Genomic DNA, 21,457 nt, shown 5'->3' on the forward strand with positions numbered 1-21,457 from the left:
TTACTGGATTGTAGATGATGGATATAGCTGGGGATTTGAGCTAGAGCAAGTGATGGCCATAACATTCAGTAACACCTTGTCAAGATGGAAAGCACAATGTTATCATCTGCCTTCAAATTGTGATTTCTTGAAAAATTAAGGATTTTGTAGTGAAAGTATTGAGGAAACCCTTAATATATCACCTACTCCCACGTCAGTATGGCTTTCATCATAAAGTGCTAGATAATTTTGATTTTTCTCAAGAAAAGACCTGCAGAGAGCACCTCTCATCAAACTGTTACTGCCATTAAAAATATCTTCAAGATGGGGGACAAAAAGAGGGAGATGGGATATCTTATTGTACTGAAAATAACTTCTGTTACTCAACAGTATTTTTCTTCTATTTTCTGTAGATCCTAATTATCTCATGGCTAATGAACGCATGAACCTGATGAACATGGCAAAACTGAGTATCAAGGGGTTGATCGAATCTGCACTTAATCTGGGCAGGACGCTGGACTCTGACTATGCACCTCTTCAGCAGTTCTTCGTTGTGATGGAACATTGCCTTAAACATGGCTTGAAAGGTAACCTTCCTTGAGAGGAGTCCTCCCGGGCTGTTGGTCATAGCATCGGAGCGAGAGAGAGCAATCTCGTTTTAGGGTCTGGTTTGGTATTCAACAGCAGGCTAAGGAGAGCAGGATGTCTGTTATGATCACAGGTGACTTGACAGAAAGAAGAAAATGTCTGCTGAAGATGTAATACCGCAGGTGAAAAGTTCAGTTGTTGATGTTGCTTGTCACTTGTTATAACAGCATTGCAGATGTGACTCAAATATGAGTAAGTCATCAGGAATAAAATTGTCTCCTCAGCAAGATCATGACTCCGCTTTCTTTTTTTTGCATGTCTTCACGGTTCAGAGGGGCAATGGTCCTCTTGCTGGAAGTGGGGATGTAGTGCTGAGATTGTTTCTCAGTTCTCTCAAAATTGAGGATTTGGGCTGTGTGCAGCTACTGTCGTGTAAGCTGCTTTTTAAAATGGCAGGCAGAGCATATGTTTATATTTACAATATGGAGTCACAACTTAAACTGCCCGGTATCATGCTACTTCTCTTGATTTGCTGCCCTTGCTTGATAGTAGCTTGGGATGAAAAGCAGGGGATATTAAACTCCCTCTCAGCACCTGTACATACATCCTGCAGTGCTGCTTTAGTGGTTGAGTTCGGCATTACGCACTGATAAAGCGATTCCTGTGCTGGGTAAGGTAACACTGTGCAAGGGAGAAGTGTTCATACTCCTCAGTTTTGTTTATCTGTTTGCTGGTGTCCCTACTGCAGGTTTTAAGTTAACTGAGTTCTCAGTTTCCTTACAGCTGCTGCAAAGTAGCAGTAAAACTACGGAAGAAGCAAATTAATTTCCAGTGTTAAAATGTAGGGGTTATTAGAAACCTTTCCTGAAGGAGGAAAGGATGTACAGAGAAGCCCCTGGAAGCTGTGGCAAAAGAGTGGATTCAAAGTGATGCAATTCTCTTCCGTGTAATGTGATGGACAGTGAGGGAAAATTACTGTGCGTGCAACATGTAACTTGGACAGTGAGAGCAGCCTTTGCCACTAGCACTGAATCTCAGTTGGTGGTTATCACTGGATGTTGTTTTGCAGTATCTGGGATGTATAAAATTATTTCTGGCATCCATCTCAAGCTCCTGTTGCTTTATTTGAATGATGCCAGTAATCGCCACACTTGTTCATAAAAAGTAATCTATTGTACTTGCCCAGTAGAATCTCTTTGTCAACTGTTCATTCGCTTCTGACCTTGTTTGAGAATGCAGATAGTCAACAGAGGCTTAATGGACTAATTTTATACCTTTTCCTTTTCTAGCCAAAAAGACTTTTCTTGGGCAAAATAAGTCATTTTGGGGACCTCTAGAACTAGTAGAAAAACTTGTTCCTGAAGCTGCAGAGATTACAGCAAGTGTTAAGGATCTCCCAGGTCTGAAGTAAGTATAGTCTTTTACTGCACAAATATGTTTTTTTTTTTTAATTGTAAGAAAGATCCTGAAGAAGAGAAGGGTGGACAAACATAATCAGGAATCTGTCTGCCATGTTCTGTTGATACAAATGGTTCTTCAGTCTTTTTTTTCCTTAAGAAACTACAGAAGGAGAGGAAAGGATATGTTATTTCTTATATTAAGCTCAAGGGATCTTATAGACAATAGTACATTGCTTGTCACTCATTTATGGTTAGCAATGTGTGCTTGGAATGTGTCAGTCTTTACTGACTCCCTGATTGTAGAGGAAGGGAATTGGAAGGAAAGTGATAGAGGTCATTTTCCTTTTTAAATAAATTCGGATGAACTTGTAAAGTTTGTGTAAAAGGGAGGCTCACGGAGGTGGAGAAGATGCTAGTGTATGCTGAAGAAACCACTTTGAGGATATATTGCTCTTAAAAATTGCATAGTCATTTCAGATATCACATTCAGGTTTGCTTATTCCATTGCTAAAAAAAATTGTTAGTGTGAAGGCTTTCAGTCTAGAAAATAGCTAAAAGGTTTGAGGAAACTTTTGTATGAGCGTCATGGCTAAGAATCAGATCTTCATTGCTCAAAGAAAGGGTGAATAGATTCAATAACAGCTTCTCTTGGGTTAGTAACTAGCGAAGTATATATGGACAGGTGCTTGTACTGGAGGACTGTGCAGGATTCTGCCTGGAACAGCTTACAAGATCAGCATGGAGCGCTAGGAGTGTCATGCCAGAGCTCCTGTTACCTTTTCCTGTTGTAACAGAAAACTGCAACATGACGTAAAATAAAGGACAGACAGATTTGGAAGAGGTCTCTAAAACACAGTCCTATATACATACTAACCCTTGGGTTATGAAGCGTCATGCGTTAGTGAGGTCAAGACCACAACAGGCAATAAAGAAGATGATTTCCATGGGCAATTGCTACTTATACTGGTTAAGATTGGAAAATAAAGCGCCCCACATGCTGCTTTCTATAAGACAGCTGACTGCTGGAGACTGAAAAGAAATTTCCTTCTAATCAGGGTACTGCTCAACACGGGGGGATTTAACACCTTCCTTTAGAGCATCTGATACTGGCTCCTGGCCAATATGCTGGGGTAGAGGAGCCAGAGCTGTGATGCAGCATATCAGTTCTCATATTTTTAAAGCTGTGTGCTTCAGATTGTCAGGAGAAATGGGGGGGAAGGGCTGTGACTATACACTATTGCATCCTGTGAGTGCGTTCATGAGCAAAATACTTGAAGAGAACAGTGGTGAATTTGTGATTTTGTTGTCTTTGTGGATTCTGAGCAGGCTTAACACCTACCTGAAGAAGTGATGCTTGGGCATCACTGTTGAGCTGAATATATACGTGTTCTTCTGATTTGCTGTATACAAAACTGTATATGAACTAGAGTTCATCTGCTTCAGTAAATCACCTATGTAGTACCATGCAGCATCAGTGAAGTCAGGAAAATACTGTTAATATAGTAACAAATACAGAATTAGGAGAGAAGCAGTGATAATTATTTAGATAATTGTTTACATAATTACTTGCACTGTGTGATCTCTATAAAGGCCCCTTCCAACCCAAACCATTCTATGATTATATGATAAACTTGTCTGTAACAATTCATGCTTAAATACCTTGTATATCCCTCTTGTCATCAATGGCAGCTGTAACTTCAAGGTGCAGAAACTTCAGACACAATGGGATTATTAAAGCTGTCTGTGAATGTGTATTGCAGTTTGTGTGTAACTGTTTTGTTTCTTGCCTTTGTAGGACGCCTGTGGGTAGAGGAAGAGCTTGGCTTCGCCTGGCTCTAATGCAGAAGAAGCTTTCAGAATACATGAAAGCCTTGATTAACAGAAAGGATCTTCTCAGGTGAGTGGTGAACTCTCTCTCAGATTAGATAAGGTTCCCTTCTGCCCTATTGTAAGGTTTTTTTTTTTAAGATCTTCTACACCCAAAAGGTAAGGGTGTGTGTACTCTTCCTGATGTGATGGTACTGTTTGTGAAATGTAGAGCTTCCTTTGAAGGAATAAAAATGCTTAATATTATGTCTTTAGTCAGGAGCTGCCATTTTGCCACCCTTATTGTCTCAAGTGCCTGTCTGTTAGAATAAACAAAATTTTGTTTCCAAAGAGGTGACTTGGGTGAAATATTTGTATAGGTGGGATGCAGCATTCTCGTTTGTGAGATCTTGGCCCTGGACTTGTTTCTGACCTTGTCACTTCATCAGCATCTGACTCGGAACAAGTCATTTCGCTTCTCTCTGTCTACTTCCCCATTCATAAAACAGCAGTTAGTTTTTAGGCTAATTGCAAGTCCACAGATTTGAACTGCTATGATTACGTTAAGTAGTAGGATTTAATAAATATGTTAATGTTTCTTTAATTAAGCAAGTAGGGTTTTTTTGTTGTTGTCGTCTGTCCATGCAAATCCATAGCTGACTTGGGGCTGGAAAGGAGAACTTCCTATTGTCCACTGGAAAGTGTGGTGGTGTCTTATGTTAGAGAAGTATTTAATGGAGCAGTAAAAGTATGCTATTTGTAAAACTCTAATATTAAGCCTCAGTCTTGAATCTTCACTGTGCTCTGATATTGCTCAACTTTCATGCTTACTTTGAATCACCTTCTAACAGCTGAGAGCCCAGATCTCCTACTTACTGGGTCTTTGCCTCACCCCAAGATGTACTGTGCTGGCAGATATTTGGTCAGAGCATCAGTTTATTAATAGGACTACACTTCTGTGTAGTTTATGTTATTGCCTGTTTTTTATTAAGCCTGAGCTTGTGTTTTATTATTGTGTGAAATACCAGAAAAGCCATTCTAGTTGACCTTGTTCTGGTCGAATTTTAAAAGATGCAACACTTGTTTTCTCCTGTTGTCCATCCTGCAGTGAATTTTACGAGCCTAATGCACTAATGATGGAAGAAGAAGGTGCGATCATTGCTGGCCTGCTAGTAGGTTTGAATGTCATTGATGCAAATTTCTGCATGAAAGGAGAAGACCTGGATTCACAGGTACTGGGTGTTCCATTAATATTTTTTCTGCTCATTTAAATTGGACCAATTTTCTGTTGTAGAGGACTTTGTTTATCTGAGATTCAAATCTTTTTCTATGAGTAATTTAAGACTCATACAAGCTTGCTACCGTTACAGTGTTCATCGGTTAACTGGCAGCACTGAGATCAGAGATTCAAGATTTTGGTTTTCTCTTTGTTATGCTTTCATGCGGTCTGCATTTGGATTGCTGTGGTGTGAAATGTAGAAGAAGATAAAGGAGAATGCTGGGATGGACTTTCCCAAAAAGGGGGGGAGAAGTGAACTGATCTTGTAATTCACTCATGCCATATGACTAGATCAATGTAGCCATTAAACAAAAGAGAAAAGGCCCACGAGCACTTACGTTACAGCTTGCATAAGTAATGTATGTATAGTTCTAGTGATGATAATGTTTGTCCTTATCTTCTAAGACTTGCTTGCTAACTTGCTGTTTCTGCTAGCATATTCTTGCTTGAACGAGGACATGTTTTCCTTCATTTTGGCTAGATTACTGGTATAACGAATCTGTTATAATACAACATGTGCTGATGTTCCAACTGAACCACCCTGAACTTCCATAGCTATGAACAGTGTTTCTTAAGCATTTAATGTAAAATGCAATTTTTTTCCCTAGGTTGGAGTTATTGATTTCTCAATGTATTTGAAAGATGGGAACAGCACAAAAGGCAGTGAAGGGTAAGCGCACGCATGAGAGTCCTGCTTGTCATCTCCTGATAACTTTTCGAGTTTTCAGGATAAATTGTCGAGTTATCCCTTGATGACTTTTCAAGTATTTCAAGTTGCCCTGCAAGCTGTTAATTTTTTCACTAAAACATTTCTTAGAGTGAATTGCTCTTCTGTGAAAAAACAATGTATAAATAAGACACTGGAAGTATTGGGAGGTGGCAGGGGAAGGGAAGGTGTCCCAGGAATTCTGTGTGTTCTTTATTAACTGGCAATTTAAGATGATGAAAATACCTTAAAAGTGACCCTTTGCCGAGTTAGGTCTGCCGTTCTTGAAAACCTTTTCGGTAAGCAGCTTAGTAGCCTTTACCAGTCGTGCAGCTAGCAGGATAGCAGTTGATTTTTGGCACCATACCATCCCTAAATAAATTCTCCACTTGGAACTGATCATAAGTGTAATAGTTCTGAATACCTGTGCCAGTGTACACAAATGTAGCTATGCAACTTTCAGAGCAAGATCTTGAAAAGTAGTGTGGGCACACTGACACACAGATCCAGTCTTGTGGTTTTCTGAGACTTTTGAGACTCTTTCTTCATATTTAAGAGGTTCTGCCATTTTGAATTCAAGTACGTGTTTAATTATTGTACCTAAGGGTCCGGTGTTTTGATTGCCTTTATTTTATCTGTAGTTTCATTTCTAGATCTCTCCTTTAGTTAGGATTTCCTGCTGGAAATGCATGCAAAAAGCACATTTGTTGATGGTTTTCCTTGAATGAATTTTGGTGAGATAACTCTTGTCCAATATACAAGTAGCGCAAAGTCGTTTTTTAATTCAAAATTTTATACTCACTAAAACGTTTTCTGCCTTAATCCTTCCGTTTCTTGTGTCACAAAATGCCTGAATGTTGTCCAGTTGAACATAACAGTTGGCCGCATTTCATCTTAGACCTTTAATGGTGTCTCTTAGGTCTATTAATACAAATATTGAGGTTTAGGATCAAAGAGAAACTGTGCTATTTCCTCTTCAGCTTGTCTTTCTGTTCTGACTTGGAATTGGCTCCTCTCTGTCTCGTCATCTTTTGGCTTGGCGGAGAAGGCCTTCTGGTCTGCTTGGGGCCTCCACAAACATGCCGCACAGTCATTGGCTTTAGATATGAAAGGACTATGCTCTGGCTGAGCTGAATGATTTTTTTTTTCCAGAGATGGTCAAATAACTGCTATTTTGGACCAGAAGAACTATGTAGAAGAACTCAACAGACACTTAAGGTAATACATGATGTATTTATTCTTTATTATGTAGCACAATAGAAATGAGACTACTAAAAAAGAAGGAATTAATGTAGGCTTTTTTCTTTTCACCAGTGCTACAGTGAACAACCTACAGGCAAAAGTGGATGCTTTAGAAAAATCCAACACTAAACTGACAGAGGAGGTAAGTGTAATAGGGAAGCATCTGATGCTTTGGCCTTATGGAATTAAGCGTAGAAACGGTTAGGAAGGATTTATTTTCAGAGTTGTGGTGTAAGTGATGATGTCGGTTTAATAATGGAACTGGAATAACTGAGCTGCCAAGGAATTACACTGACTGTTGCTGCTAACTAAATATGATGTAGAAAACAGCTAAATCTTTGTTAAAAATCCAAACCTAATTGAATCCGCTTTTTCCTTCTGAAGTCTTATGAATACTTTCTGATTTTTGCCAAGTGTCTTAGAGTAAATTGTACAATGGATATGGTTTCAAATACCATACAGCTGACATGTCTTGAGACATCAAGATGGTATGAAAAACTTTATAAACTTCTGTTTATTTTTGACAGATGCAGAAGTTTACTACTATGTTAAGATACTATTTGAAATATAGCAATAACTTTTCCTCTAGCCTGTCATGATTTGTAAGAAGTCAAGTCCTTCTGGATAAAACGTTGTTCAGTCTGAGCATGGAAGGTGGTTGGCACACGAGTTGTAGGTGTAATCTGTGTCTTGAAATTGGTTTTGCAGTTTATTAATAATGGAATATATGTAATAAAATCGTCATAGGTCAATTCCCCTGACAAACGGGTGAAAGTAATTCTCATCTTAAAGGTTTTACAGTGTCTCTGTCAGCATGTCACTTAGCTCAGCGGAATGACTTTGGTTAGGACATCCCAGTGCCCTGGCAGTACAAATATGAAATAGAAATTCTTTCTTGCTTGTTCATCCTCATCAGAGGTCTGTGTGTCTGATTCTTGAACACCTTCTCTAATGGATGATGCCAAATGATGAGAAGCTTTAGTAGTGGAAGTTAGTGTATCCAGTCTCAGTTAGAGTTAGAATTAACTTTCACAGTTAAAAATGACTAACTTTTAATCCTCTTTAATTTTGAAAAGGTGGTCTACAGTACGCTTCAGTTCTTAGTGCTAATATAATATATGGCTTTTGATTTATTACCTGCAGTGTATGAATGCTGTGTCCATTAAGCATGGTACCCATGAAATTAATTACAATAATGACTCAAGTATATGTTGAGTTTTAGTAACTTGCTTGTCTCTTAGTGAAGTCTCTCTTGGAATGTAACTGATCTTTTCTTGCGTGCAAGACTTACAGAAGTTACAATTTACCAAGCCAGAAGGAGTTTTCTGAAGTTGTTTTGGACTTTGACCACACACTCAGAGTAGTCTGTTAGTCTGCAGGGATGTTTTTATGGGGAATTATTCTGAGGCAATGTCTCGTCTTGTAAGGGTGGTGTGTGCTGCTGACCCTCAGTTTCCAGTTAAGTCTTCCTCCTGTAATGAGGAGTACTTTTAGTAGCACTTCTCCTGCCCAAATGCTTAAATGCTCAGAGCATCTGAAGTGCATGTTTAAATCTTGCACTTCAGATGCTCTGAGTAGCAATGTATCCAAACTAGCAAAGCTATAGCAAATCCACGCAAGTACTACTTCTCTGGTTGTTTATTTCCACTGCTAAAGTTCTGGTTTTTTTAAAGCTATTTTTTTATGTTCACTTTTTTATTTTTTTGTTAATGCCTGTCAAAGGAAGAGGAATGGAGTGAGGATTTACATTGAATTGTGCTAACCATGGGTTATGTAGAGTCTAGCAGGTAGTAACCCTTAGAACTGAATAACTTTACTGAAAGACATGAACAGAAATGGTTTGGAAAGTCTGTTTTAGTTACCAGTGTGACAGACTTCCACTGTTAGCTAACCGATACTCTTTCAGATGGTCTGTCTTCATGACGGGTTAAACTGTCTTTTGTCACGTCAACTATTTGTTTTTCTCACTTGGAATATGAACAAATTAATACAGGAAATCTATCTAGAGGGGAAAAAAACCTGCCAAGTGTGTGTTTGATATATTTACTGTTGTTCTGTTTTGTTCACAGCTTGCTGTTGCAAACAACAGGATTATTACACTGCAGGAAGAGATGGAGCGGGTTAAAGAAGAAAGTTCTTACATCTTGGAGTCCAATCGTAAGGTTGGTGTGTGTAGATGATTCTGGAACCCTTTGGGCAGTTCCAGCCCAAATTTGATGCAGAGTAGGTGTTTTGAAGAGACTTAATTTCCTTATGTATCTCACAGAAATCTGTAATAAGTAAAGGTAACTCCAGGTGGGCCTTCTGCAGAGGGTAACAGATGGACCCTGGCCACAGTAAATCCTGCCTGGCAGTAGCTGATGAAACAGTGAGCATGTGCAGAGCTGAAAGCTAACACAGCATGCTTGTGGCTTGATGGGTGGAGGTGTCAGAAGGGACAGGAAGAAGGATGATTTAATTAAGGGGTGGCAAAAAAAATTTGAAAGTAGGAGTTCTGCTTTTTTGGCCTGAAACGCTACCCTTTTCAGAAATAAAGGGGCAGGAAAGGATGTTGAAATACTCTATCATCTTTTCTTTGATTTGTTTAAAGTACTCGTAACTCTGACAGAATCTGTTAGGGGTTTTAAACCCCATCAGATATTTGTCTGAGACTTTGTAACCATACGTAGTAGATCGTCTAAGATCTGAAAATAGTGTCCATTTTATTCATATTCATTGAATTGCACTGAGCAACTTGGGGAAATGGGGAAATAGTCGCTTCACGTAAGCTGCATGCTGCATTAACTGAGTAGAGCTGCTGAGTTTTGATACTTGCAGAATTTGTTTTCAAAGTGGGAAAAGCAAATGATCACCAAATGTGAGGATTACTGGTGTATATAATGACAAGTTAATTGGGTTTCTTCCTTAGGTCACTAAAGACAGAACTGCAGATGGACATGCACTGACTGAGGCACGAAAACAGTTAAAGGAAGAGACTCAGCTGCGGCTGGTAAGGACAGCGTGAGGTTGAAGCTCACTACAAATGGCTTTTTCACATAATTACTCCATACTAGATGATCACTTTTCAACATGTTTGGTCAGGGGCTTACTGTCATTTCTGCCTGCCTACCTCACCCTGATCTGAGACAGTCTTGTCAGAATTAATGTTAATTTTGTGACTATTTATCAGTTCAAGGTCTCTTTCTTAAAATGAGCAGTGCAGTTGCTTTTCTAGGTCTAACACATCCCCCTTGCAGGTAAGGGTATTGCCACTATCTGAACTGTTACTCAGTACCTTGTGTTCAGCTGGTGCAAAATAAAATGCCCGAGCAGAACCTTTTAAGGAAATTGTCTGCCAGCTTTTTCACTAGTCCCCTCCATCAGAAGGATGGACTCAGGTAGTGCTTTCTGACTCTTTGCTAGTAATGCTGGTTACGTTGCTTTAATATTGTATTGAAATAGCATATTTGTTGTCCTTAATTGTTTTTGATGTGTCAGATCTGTAACTGTGATGCTGTGGCAATGCAGCACACTTCGGAGTTGTGACTCCATTGCCAAGACCACCAGTGAAGGGTGGTTACTTCATTGATGGTGAAGAAAGCTGGCGAGTAGTGCTGACTGAGCTGTGTATTTCAGGATGTGGAAAAGGAGCTGGAGGTCCAGATTGGGATGAGACAGGAAATGGAGTTAGCCATGAAGATGCTGGAGAAAGATGTCTGCGAGAAGCAAGATGCTCTGGTGGCACTCAGACAGCAACTGGATGATCTCAGGGCCCTAAAGCATGAACTATCTTTCAAGCTGCAGGTAGGAAAATAATTAAATCAAATGTAATGAATTCCAGGTAAAAGTTTTTTTAGGGCCTTTGTTTCCACACCCCACCTTGTTTTAAAAGTACTGGGTGTGGAAGGGTGACAGGCAGTATACCATACTTCTGTCTTGCTCCCGTTTAAACCTTCTCCCTACCTGTATATTGTTTTTCTACATTTGTTTCTGTTTGCTGCTTTCATTAGGGCTGGCATTCTTCAGGTTAAAGTTGATTTGTGCAAAAAACTTCAAGGAAAATATTTCTATAATGACGTATGCACTGATAGTCTTTTTGCCTTTTTTAAATTTATAAACCAACTGAAGATTGAAAAAATAAAAAATGTCTTAAGTGAAAGGAACATTTCCCTGTGTAGGTTACCTTCACAAGTGTCTGGTAGAGTACTTTATCTGTGGTTGGTAAGGATGGGATTTTCCCCAGCGTAGCAAAGTGCACACACTGTAGTTATGATTTGGGGGAGGGTATCTTAGTAGTGGGTCACTCTTCAGTTGAGCATGTTTTTCAGGTGTTTGCATGGTTGATCTATGTTCAGTAGTTCCGTGCTGGTTTCTTTCCTTGCAGGGTAGAAAACAGATTTTTAGCTTTACCAGTTCTCTGGGATGATCTCCCTTTATGCCTTGTTTTACTTTTTTGTCAGTGCAGATACTCACTTCTAGAGCCCACAGGCTTTTTTTCTCCAGGGTCAAGCCAAGAATTTAAACAGCAGGAATCATGAGGTTTGGTTCAGACTGCTTTCCAGCCTGTGGATGTGCTCTGTAATCCCAGTGATGTTTATTCAGTTTAGTAAAGAGGATGTGAGCTGCTGAGGGGCAAGACAGAAAGCTGTAGTGTTTTAAGCGATTGACCATGTTGGGAATTAAAGGAAAATGCTGTTTGTTGTGAAGATAGACTGGCAGTGATTTGAAAATGTGTGTGTTTCAGTGGGGAAAGCATCTTCTGGCTTTTGTGCTGTAAAAACTAAACCATGACAGCTTCTGTTCCAATACGATCTCATATTTGAAAGTATATGGTATCTTTACATACATTACTGCATAATGGCAAAGAACAGCACATAATGCTCAGAAGTAAACAATAAAATAAATTTTAGAATAGCAAAGTGTTGCTTTTGTGCTCCTTGAGCCAATCATTCCGTGCACAGCAGTTGAGTGATCTTAGCAGCTGCTGCATCACTACATATACTACGTATTATACAGACAGCAGAACTGATTATGGTATTGCCTTTCTGTGGGGTCCCCAGATATAGCCTGCACCTGTAGGGCAAGATGCTTGGCCTTACGATATTGACCTGGCATTTGCTTTTTGAGCACCTTCTGTCTGTTTGGGTTCTGCCTCTTTCACTTCAGTTTTCACATGATATGTCCTGGCTTATTTTGGTTTTACCCGTACTTACAGAAAGCATGTTGCTATTTTTTCCAGAGTTCAGATATGGGAGTGAAACAGAAGAGTGAATTAAACAGCCGTTTGGAAGAAAAAACAAATCAGATGGCTGCTACCATTAAACAGCTTGAACAAAGGTAAAAAATAAAACTTTTACAATTATTATAATTGTGTTCATTATAGTGACAGTGTCAAACTGAAATGAATGAAGTAGGTGAGTCCAAATGCAGTGCTTAGTCACCTCTAAATAGCTCTACATGAAGCGAGTAGGATTCAGTCTCAGTGATAATTTTGAGATACTGTTAGGAGAAGTGTTTTGCATATTTTTTAGGAGGGCTTCCATTAAAAAATATACTGCTAGAACAGTAATAAACATAGCAGCTTTGTTTATCTATGTCAGCTGCATATTTGTATGTTACGCAGTCAGTTACCATCTCTGATAGCACTGATACATCTGATAGCACAGTCGCGCAGTTAAAGAAGTGCTTGACTTTTGGTAACTATTGCCATGGGAGCAGGGAGAACAAACATACAACAGAGACCAGTTTTACAGATGCTTGGTTATTCCAGATCTCTCTGGTACTGTTTTGAAGAAAAAAAAAACAAAACACACCACCAAATTTGAACCATTCTCCTTATGAACTGACAAATGCTCTGATTCTTATACTTTCTGAGAAAAAAAAGCTTGAAAAAAATCTCACGTGAAAGTACATCAAGGAAGATGATAGGGCAGCCTGATCATCACTAAAGGTTGATAGAGAGAGCCTGTAGGAATGACATCCATCTAGTCTAGGACAAGCTCCAACCTCATGGCTGTGTTGCTTCCATGTTATTAAACCTCATGTAATTAAGAGGGCCTCTTAATTACCCAGTGAAGCTGGGTTGATATGGCAAGGAGCAGTGCTCCTTTTCCCCTTTTTTCTTGTTTGGCCAAAGGTTCAGAAGTTCGATCTCTGTGAATTGACTTGACTGCTAGCTCTGAGCAAAACCGGGGGAAACCGTAGGTCATGGCAAGATGTATTGTACGAGACTTATTTAATAAATAGTTCATTGCACTAAATTAATGTTCTTATTTTTAGGGTTTATGACTCTTAATGACATAGGTCAGTTTGCTTGTAGAAAAATTGTATTTTAAAATGTATTATATCTTCTCAGCTAATTGACTTGCTCTTTTTCTCTTGCTGTTCTTATTTTTTTCCATTTCCTCCTCATCCTCATTCTGACTTACTTATACAGTGAAAAGGATTTGGTGAAACAGGCAAAAACCTTAAATAGTGCAGCAAACAAACTGATCCAGAAGCATCATTAAACGTTTTTATGTCTGGTCACCTCACAGCTCTGACATCAGAACTCATTTATGAGGGAAGAACTTGAGAATTGCTAAAAATCAACTGTTAAATTGTTAATTGTCATCTGAAGTTGATTTGGAATTTGCTGAGTTTTTAAAATCAGTGAGTTTTTCTTCAGAGATTTAGTCGGATATAAAAAATCCCCAACTTTGCCATTTAAACTGTGTTAAAAGTACCTATGAGTTGGCCAATAAACACACCAGAAAAGCGTAAGGAATGTGGCTCTGTACATCCCGGTGATGCATGCCGTATACAGCAGCACAAGTCTTCAACATGTATGGATACTAGGCGTGTTGGTCAAGCCAATATTGCATTGGCCAGCTCTGGAAAGTCAACTAGTTTTCTGTGTTTCCCTTTTTGTGAAGTAGAGGAGAAAATGCATCCCTGGAAGTTGTTGAAAGTAGTTGTGTGCGTACCCCAAGCCGTTTACCCATTCATTTCTGTTCCGTGGGTTCAGCCCCAAGTCAAGGACAGATGGGCGCGACTCGATAGCTCATCGCGGCGAAGACCAGCCCTCTTGTAACCAAGACTGCTTGCAACGATTTTGCCTTAGTGACTTGGTGGAAGGGTAGGGACTTATCCTTATTCCTTTAAACTTCATGTGTCCAGAATTAGTAGCTAGGTGTCTTAGAGTAACATGATAGAGTGGTAAGTTCAGTGAAAACCTCCTTATCTCTGCATTGCCTTCTACCTCTGCCATGAATCCCTCTAGACATACCTTGCTGTTCTTCCTGACTGAAGGAACCTGAGGAGAGGTGTTTTTTGATAGGTCTCTCCTCTCCCTAGAAAGGGAAGTTACATGTTTTACAAAAAAAAAATAAAAATAAATCTGATCTTTATACTCTAGTGTTTGAAACAAACAAAATAAAAAGAAAAACATGCAGTGGTGGGGAGTGGAAATGGTAATTTGATACTTGACCACTCCTTGTCTGAGTAGTTAGTGGTTTAAAAGGAAGAGTTGCCTTTTACTGTTACACTTCTTTTATTTGCTTCTAAGTTTCTGTTGCTCAATACAAACATGGAATTTGCTAGTGAAAGAACAGCTAAAGCTTGGAAACATCTCCGGATAGGAAAAATAATTGTCATTGTAACATCCTAGTGCAAAACTGTAAGCAACTGTACCTTGGACTATTATAAATTAATATCCTCTTCCCCGTGGCCAAAGAAGTTCAATATGCTGGCCCTTTACAGCCTTTACCTTATAAGTGCTCCTAGAGATGTTTTTCTCTCAAGAAAATGATATTTGAGAGGTTTGAGTCAAATAAGGCTTTTTTTGCTCTGGTGAGATGGTTGTAAAAATTCTTTGGTGCCAGTTCCCCCTTTGTGCTGTTGGATAGCGCTCCGTGGGGCAGCAGGAGGCAGATGTGACTGAAACACAACTGGGAAAAAATACCTATTGATTCTCGCTAGGTACATTTAAAAATCCGTGAGGCTCAGCCTAGTCCTCCTATGCACAAGCGTGTACCACTGCTTAGCTTGTTCAATGGACTCCTGCACACAAGCAGACGTGGAGACCAGGTCTCAATCTTTAAGCGATGTCCAAGTCTCATGCTTGAAAGTATAAACTTAACCTTCAGTAATCTTTTACTAGAAATACATTTTAACTACCTGTGGGGGGGGGCAAAAAAAATGGTGAAAGCTTTCATCAAGGTGTATCTGAGTAGCGAGTTAGAACTATTAACGCCCCTGCCTCTCCTCAAATTTCTTCTGTAGGAATAGGGGATTGGGCTGGTTTTGTTTGCTGTCACAACAATGTTAAAATCAGACAGTTACGCATCTGGCAATTTCTGATGTCAGGCCCAAAGCAGAGATGCTTTGGTGTGCTAATGCCTGGGTACTTGAGTCAGTGTGACAGTCTGTGGAAGAAACCAGGAAAATGCACTAATTCTAAATATAGTAGCTAACCTATGTTGCAAGTTCCAGTTACGTGCATAAAGCTGAGATGTAACATACATTAAAATCAAATTTGACTTAAAATTCTGTGTACTTGAGGTTTGCTTTGAATCTGGATAAAAGTGATGTTTTATGTTTTTCATCTAATGGCTGTAAACTGTAGTAATAGAATAAAAAAAATTGAAAATCAGCGCTTCTGCCTGGTTCACCTACATTTTGCTTTTCTTTAAAACATTTCCCTCCTTCCCATTGCTTTTACCATCCCTTTTTTTGGCTTTACCTTTTCACTGGGTTTTTTTAATTTGTTGTTTAAACTTGGTCTTCCTCCCCACCATGGCTTTTGTTTTTTATCACAAGTTCATGTGGCTCAAATCCAGATTGCGACAGGCAGAGAAGGACCGTCAGTTGGCCCAGCAGGACAACCGTCTCTTCAAGCAGGAGTTTGGGGACAAAATCAACAGCCTCCAGCTAGAAGTGGAAGAGCTCTCCAGGCAGCGGTGAAGAGATCCTTTTCTAATTTATTTTCTGGGTTGTTCTTACTGTGTCTAGACAAAAGCAGGCAGGGCAGTTCTAAAAGGAGGAAGGGGCTGCAGGCGGAGGGACGAGGTGTTTTTGATTCTAGGTGATATTAACAGTGGGGAAGTGAAATGCTTTGTGAGACAGCAAGGCTTTTAACATGGGTATCTTTAAAGTGTCGAAAATGTGATTGGAAGGAAATGCAAAAAAAACTGAGGGGTCAGCAGAACTCACAAGCAAAAGTACAAATCTTTGTGGTGATGAAATATCAGAAACAGGCTGCAGAACATCTCTTGGGTGGAAATGAACTGTCAGGATATTCTTTTTGAATACAGAAATTTCCATGGATGCTTTCTGCACTTTGGGCATCTGCCCAGAACCACCTCTTTTGGGAACTGGCAGTGCTAGTGAGGGTAGGAGGATGGAGATCACTGCAAAGTACAAAACGTGTTTGGGAAGCTTGGTTGATCCTTGATGTGCACCAAGATCCTGTTGCAGGTTAGCCTGCTCTAGGGAGCTTGAGTTAGTTGGTTGTATGCTTCAACGTGCAGTCAGGCCTCTGACAGCCACACAGACCTCTCCAAAATCTAGCATTACACTAGACTTCTCACTTGTAGCAGCATAACCTGGAACCTAAAGGGAACCTGAAGCAAACCAGAAAAGCAAACAATTTGCTGCTCGTAGTCAGAGATGTAGCTCAAAGATGCCTTTGCCTAGAGCTATCATGGAAGCGTTAAGGAGCAAGGGAGGGAGCAAGGGAAGCGATCTTGACAGTCAGTCTGACAAAGTGCTATGATTTTTCTAGTTGAAACCCTGCCATCACATATATTTATATATATATATATATATATATATTCATATAAAGCGACTATCACCATATTGATAAACATTCTTTGGAACCACTATGGCAGGGGTCTCAGTTTTGCTGGGTGACAACTAAAAAGCTGGAAGCCAAATACAGAAAACTTAACAAGAGCTGTCAGCTTTCCCCCCCTGCAGTGTCATCAGTTTACCAACAAGAGGGAAACAGGGAAATCCTCTTATCTTAAAATAGCAGAGCATCTTTCTATCTGCAGCCATGATGCTTCCTCTCTTCTGCAGCAAGGTCACTGGAGTGAATGGTGTGGAAGCACCGCTGGGTGCATTTTTTCGTCCCTAATCATGGCATGGCTTCTTTTGTTTCCTGTTTTAAAAAGTTACCGAGGCTGCCCACAAAGCCAGCAAATGGCTTTTATCAGAAACTTGTGCTAGTCCCAGGTGTGCGTGGGTGAGTTCAGTGATATTATTAGGTATATGCAGGGAATATATCTTCGCACATGCAATTCACACTAAGTCAGTTTAACTGAATTAGTGTAGCATCTGGGGAGGATGTTTTCAAACTGGTATATTTTGGCATCAGTCCACCCCTTTCTGAATATGGTATTGCTCATGCTAAATCGAGGTGGCAGTATGAAAATGATTGTGCCTCCTTTACCAGGAGGCTGTACTGATAGATTTAAGTGAGGGTGGCAGGTAGTCTTGCTTGAATTGTGTCCTTTTGAGAGGAAATGCGGAATTTTGTGTTAATCAAATTGTAAGCAAGATTTCCCCTGGGTGGTTTGTTTTTGAATGTCCACGTGGATAAGGATTCGTTTCTGGATCTAAGCTTCCACCAGCTTTACTCATTTCAGTTAGGCTTTGTAATTAATGAGGATGCAGTCAAATAAGTTACTTAAAAGAAGCTGTTTGAGCATTGAGACTGGTGAGGTTAATAACAGACATATTTTTTCTTAACAGAAATGAGGATTATGAGTGTTTTGTAGTACAAATCCTGCCAATGTGTTTACCAGCATGTACGTTATTCAATTTCTAGCCTTTGCTTTTGGAGCAGGAGTTGTTCTTCACTGTATTACTGTCCAAATAACTTGTAAAGATTTCAGAAAATGGGATTTCTGGTGCTTCAGTCCCCAGTTCTGTGCGCTCCAACAGCTTTGTTGCTGCTGTGTGCTGGCAGGCCGCGGTTGTGGAGCTTTCCGGTGCCCCAGAGTAAAGGGTGTGTGACCCACGGCTGGATTTGGAGTTGTGCTTTTCTTCAGGCTATATTGGGGACCTCAGATGTGCTTGCTCATCTGTCCTTGACCCGCTGATCAGCTGTCATCCCGAATACAAATGTGCTGCACTCAGCCTCGCCTTTGTTCCCTCCGGCTCGATGTACCGCAGCATGCCCCGCATGAGGTGACACAAAAGCCTCGTCGGGGTTGCAGTGCAGAGCAGCGGCCTGGCTGCTTAGCAGTCTCGAAGGAGCGTGCGTCACCCCGTGGTTACCGATAAGGCTAGGCCAGTGAGGTAACTGCAGGCTCTAAAACAGCACACACGGCCTGCTTTCAGCCCAGGGGCTCGTTTCTCCTGTTCAAGTCTACACAAGGGCTTGAAGGATTGCCACAGCTCAGAGGGAGGAGGAGTCTATCCGTCATGTCCGGATGGCTTTGAGAAGTGGTTGAGGATATTGCCTTGGGTTTCACAGCCTGTCATGTAGCAGGTCATCTGCTGAAGAATGTCTTGAACAGGGCACTGATTAACAGTGCTAGAGTGAATGAATAGATTGGTATTTTTTAAGGACTTGCAGACATAGTCAACAGGCTTATTTCCGGCAAATTTGTGCTAGAATTACACGAAGAACATTTAGATTCTCCATCCTGGCCTTTTGTGGCTTCACACATGTGAAACAGCCTTTTACTGAGAGGCAGTTTTTAGCTCTGGAATTGAGCTTCAATTGCTTTAGGATAAAGAGAGTTAATTAGTTTTTATAATGTAATGGCTCTTGATGTTGAGTGTTATAAAACCATAGCCTTTATTCATAATTCCACCTTGATATTACAGGAGCCACCTTGAACTGGAACTGAAGCGGGAAAGAGACAGATGGTCACAGAATCACCAAAGCAGCCAAGGAAACAAAAAAGTCCCAAAGAATTGGTTAAAACCGGTAGGTAACATGACTTATTTTTTCCTCTTGGCTTAAATTTGAAATAAGGTTTCGTTATGCTCATTCTCTTTTCTGAAGCTTTATTAGGCAATAAATAAGTACTGTTAATGCGTCACAACAAGATAAGCTTTGGAACACTTCTTGCATGTGGTAAATAGGCATTTTATTTGGTTGAGACTCAAAAGAAAGATTTTGCACGTTACATTGAATTGCAGAACACAGAATTGCTCTTCCAGGCTGGGTACCTGACAAAATCTTGAGAGTGATTATGATTTCCTTCAGTAGTTTATGAAAACCAAATGTAATACAGCAGGAGAGATGCTGTATGCATTACATGTAGTGAAAAGCAAGCTTGCTCACTCTACTTTTTTGCATCATAATAAGGGAAATTCTCCTGAAAAACAGTACAACTTGGAAAACAAAATTATCTTTTAAGGGAATCACAAATCACTTTCAGTGTTCTTTCAGTGCTGTGCATTAGTGAATTCAGTGTTTTTTAAAGTAAAATGCAATGTTAATCTCCAGAGTAAAACTGATAGTCCCCGAGTGAAACTCCCTTTTTAGAAGTAATTTGCCTTTGAAAGTGAAAATCTGCTCTACAGGTTTTTCTATAAAACAAAACAAAACAGGCTCTCTTGCTGGAAATTGGCAGTTGTTTTGGAGAGCAAAACTCATAAATATGAGAACTGTGAAAAAAGAGGTGGTTTCTGAAATTCATATGTGGGTTGCTGCACTTGAGAGTTGCCTTCACTGGGCTCCCCTGGGTTGCTTTAAGCTTCCTCTTTTTCTCCCTGATATTACACACAATTCCTGCGAAGTTACTTATGCATCACGATTCATTTATCAAAATGTCATGTTGCTCTAGTGGAACAGCTATAATTCAACAGAAAGAATTGAGATCTAACTGCAATGCTGTTGGCCAGTAAAAACAAACCAAAATGGGACAGTCTAACCTCCTAAGCAGAAGCTGGCTAGCTATCTGGAAGGCAGAATTGTTGCTTTTCTTTACTGCTTGTGTGCCAGCTTGTCACTGGGTGTGAGAACGGGTGGTGGCCTGTGGTTAGTCTCCTTTACTCAGCAAGCCTCAGTAGGGTGCTCCTTCTAAGAGCAAATGGACCAATTTGGAGGGGGGGGAAAAAGACGAACATGTTTCAGAGTGGACTTCTTTTGCCACAAAACTTGTAGGTGGTTCCCGGTCTAATGGAAGTTTGCATTTTCAGGAATTTAAGGGCTGCACTGCAATGATGGCTGCAACTTGAGAGCCATGCATGCATGCTATATAGTGAGCAGGCGAATTCTGACAGTCACGTTTCAAAGAGTTGTTCCGTACATATATGGCTCAGGCTATGACCCAGTTATCAGATAGGGAGTAGGAGGGGATCTTTCTTTACTGGTTGAGAAGATTTGTCACCCTGATCAGTTCTCAAAAAGCCTGTAGAGCCTATTTACCTTTTCAACCTCTGCTGTACAGAAAAATTAAAAAAAAAAATAAAAATAAAGTGGCCAAAGTTTCCTGTCCTCTAGTAAAAGGATACCATTGGACATCTTTAAGAGTCCAGCTCTAAAATGTGAAATCAACTGTGTTCATAGCAAAAGAAAAGCATGCAGAGCTGCTCTTAGGGTGGACTGGTGATTGTATGTTTTCGAGCGTCCAAACACACCTCCATGTCAAGAGTGGGTCAGTGAGATCAGTGTTCCCTAAATATCAGTGTAAAGTCTCCTTTTGCAGTGTGGCAGAGGTGAAGTGGGAGCTGTTAACATGATTTGACTGACGGATAAATGTTTCCTTTTGGCAGGATGGGAAGCTCAAAATCCAGGAAGAAAATGCGAAACTGAAACAGCCTCTGAGAGAGGAAAACAGTGTCCTGACATACAAGTATGGAAGAAATCTCATTTTTGCCTTCTCTTTTTCTAATTCCTGTCAAAGGGAAGAAGCAGGTTCTACTGCTTGCCATCAAGGTTTCTGGATGCGAAAAGCACTCTCTCTCTCTCTCTCTCTCTCTCCTATTTACCTTTGAACTTGTTTCTATATAAATCTAGTGTTTCCTAATTTTTCATATTTAATGAAGCATCATAAACCAAATCCGGCACAGAGCTGGACCTTTGATGCTAGCGTCCAAAGAAGGTATCTTTTGTTGGTGGGGGACAGGAGAAGGGTTGGTGAACCTGTGACACCTGCAGTTAATAAATAGTGGCTTCTGGATGAAAATAGAAGCTGTTTGAGAAGAACTTAAAATAGTGATTCAAGAATGTGGCCATATTTAAAGAAAAAAAAAAGTACTTCAGGTAGCATGTTTCTAAACAGAATATTAATGAGGATTGTTGTCACGGGGTTTGTTTAGCCTTTGAAAGTTAAGCTTAAGATTTAGGCTTAAATGTAAGTTTTAAAAACTGATAGGGAAGGGCTCTGTAATGAGGATGTTGCTCAGAGATGGTAACATTGTCTAAACTGTTCTTCCATGTTTGGGCTCCCTTTTTTCTGCTTTTCAGGAGTCATTTTGTAAGTTTTTCCATTTAGCCAGGAGTGTGCTGCATGTCTAACGTTTATTCTACAACAC

The 21,457-nt window shown here is 40.0% G+C and overlaps 1 protein-coding gene across 8 annotated transcripts in view; it reads left to right on the top strand.

The window, feature by feature from the left end:
- Positions 1 to 21,457, top strand: part of RUFY3 (RUN and FYVE domain containing 3) — a 55,781-nt gene that overhangs the window by 29,584 nt on the left and 4,740 nt on the right. For 4 of the 8 annotated variants that reach the window (XM_066996808.1, XM_066996812.1, XM_066996809.1 and 1 more), the window contains 14 exons: positions 393 to 566; positions 1,857 to 1,974; positions 3,763 to 3,864; positions 4,882 to 5,005; positions 5,661 to 5,722; positions 6,911 to 6,976; positions 7,073 to 7,142; positions 9,070 to 9,162; positions 9,909 to 9,989; positions 10,616 to 10,783; positions 12,219 to 12,316; positions 15,799 to 15,918; positions 18,797 to 18,899; positions 20,696 to 20,775. In XM_066996808.1, the coding sequence (XP_066852909.1) occupies positions 393 to 566; positions 1,857 to 1,974; positions 3,763 to 3,864; positions 4,882 to 5,005; positions 5,661 to 5,722; positions 6,911 to 6,976; positions 7,073 to 7,142; positions 9,070 to 9,162; positions 9,909 to 9,989; positions 10,616 to 10,783; positions 12,219 to 12,316; positions 15,799 to 15,918; positions 18,797 to 18,899; positions 20,696 to 20,775 (1,459 nt within the window). Of the gene's footprint in view, positions 1 to 392; positions 567 to 1,856; positions 1,975 to 3,762; positions 3,865 to 4,881; positions 5,006 to 5,660; positions 5,723 to 6,910; positions 6,977 to 7,072; positions 7,143 to 9,069; positions 9,163 to 9,908; positions 9,990 to 10,615; positions 10,784 to 12,218; positions 12,317 to 13,415; positions 15,147 to 15,778; positions 15,919 to 18,796; positions 18,900 to 20,695; positions 20,776 to 21,457 lie in introns of those variants that run through there. The other 4 variants (XM_066996811.1, XM_013193727.3, XM_013193728.3 and 1 more) reach the window with 2 other exon arrangements.

This window comes from Anser cygnoides, chromosome 4 (assembly GCF_040182565.1).
Source record: "Anser cygnoides isolate HZ-2024a breed goose chromosome 4, Taihu_goose_T2T_genome, whole genome shotgun sequence".
Taxonomy (NCBI): domain Eukaryota; kingdom Metazoa; phylum Chordata; class Aves; order Anseriformes; family Anatidae; genus Anser; species Anser cygnoides.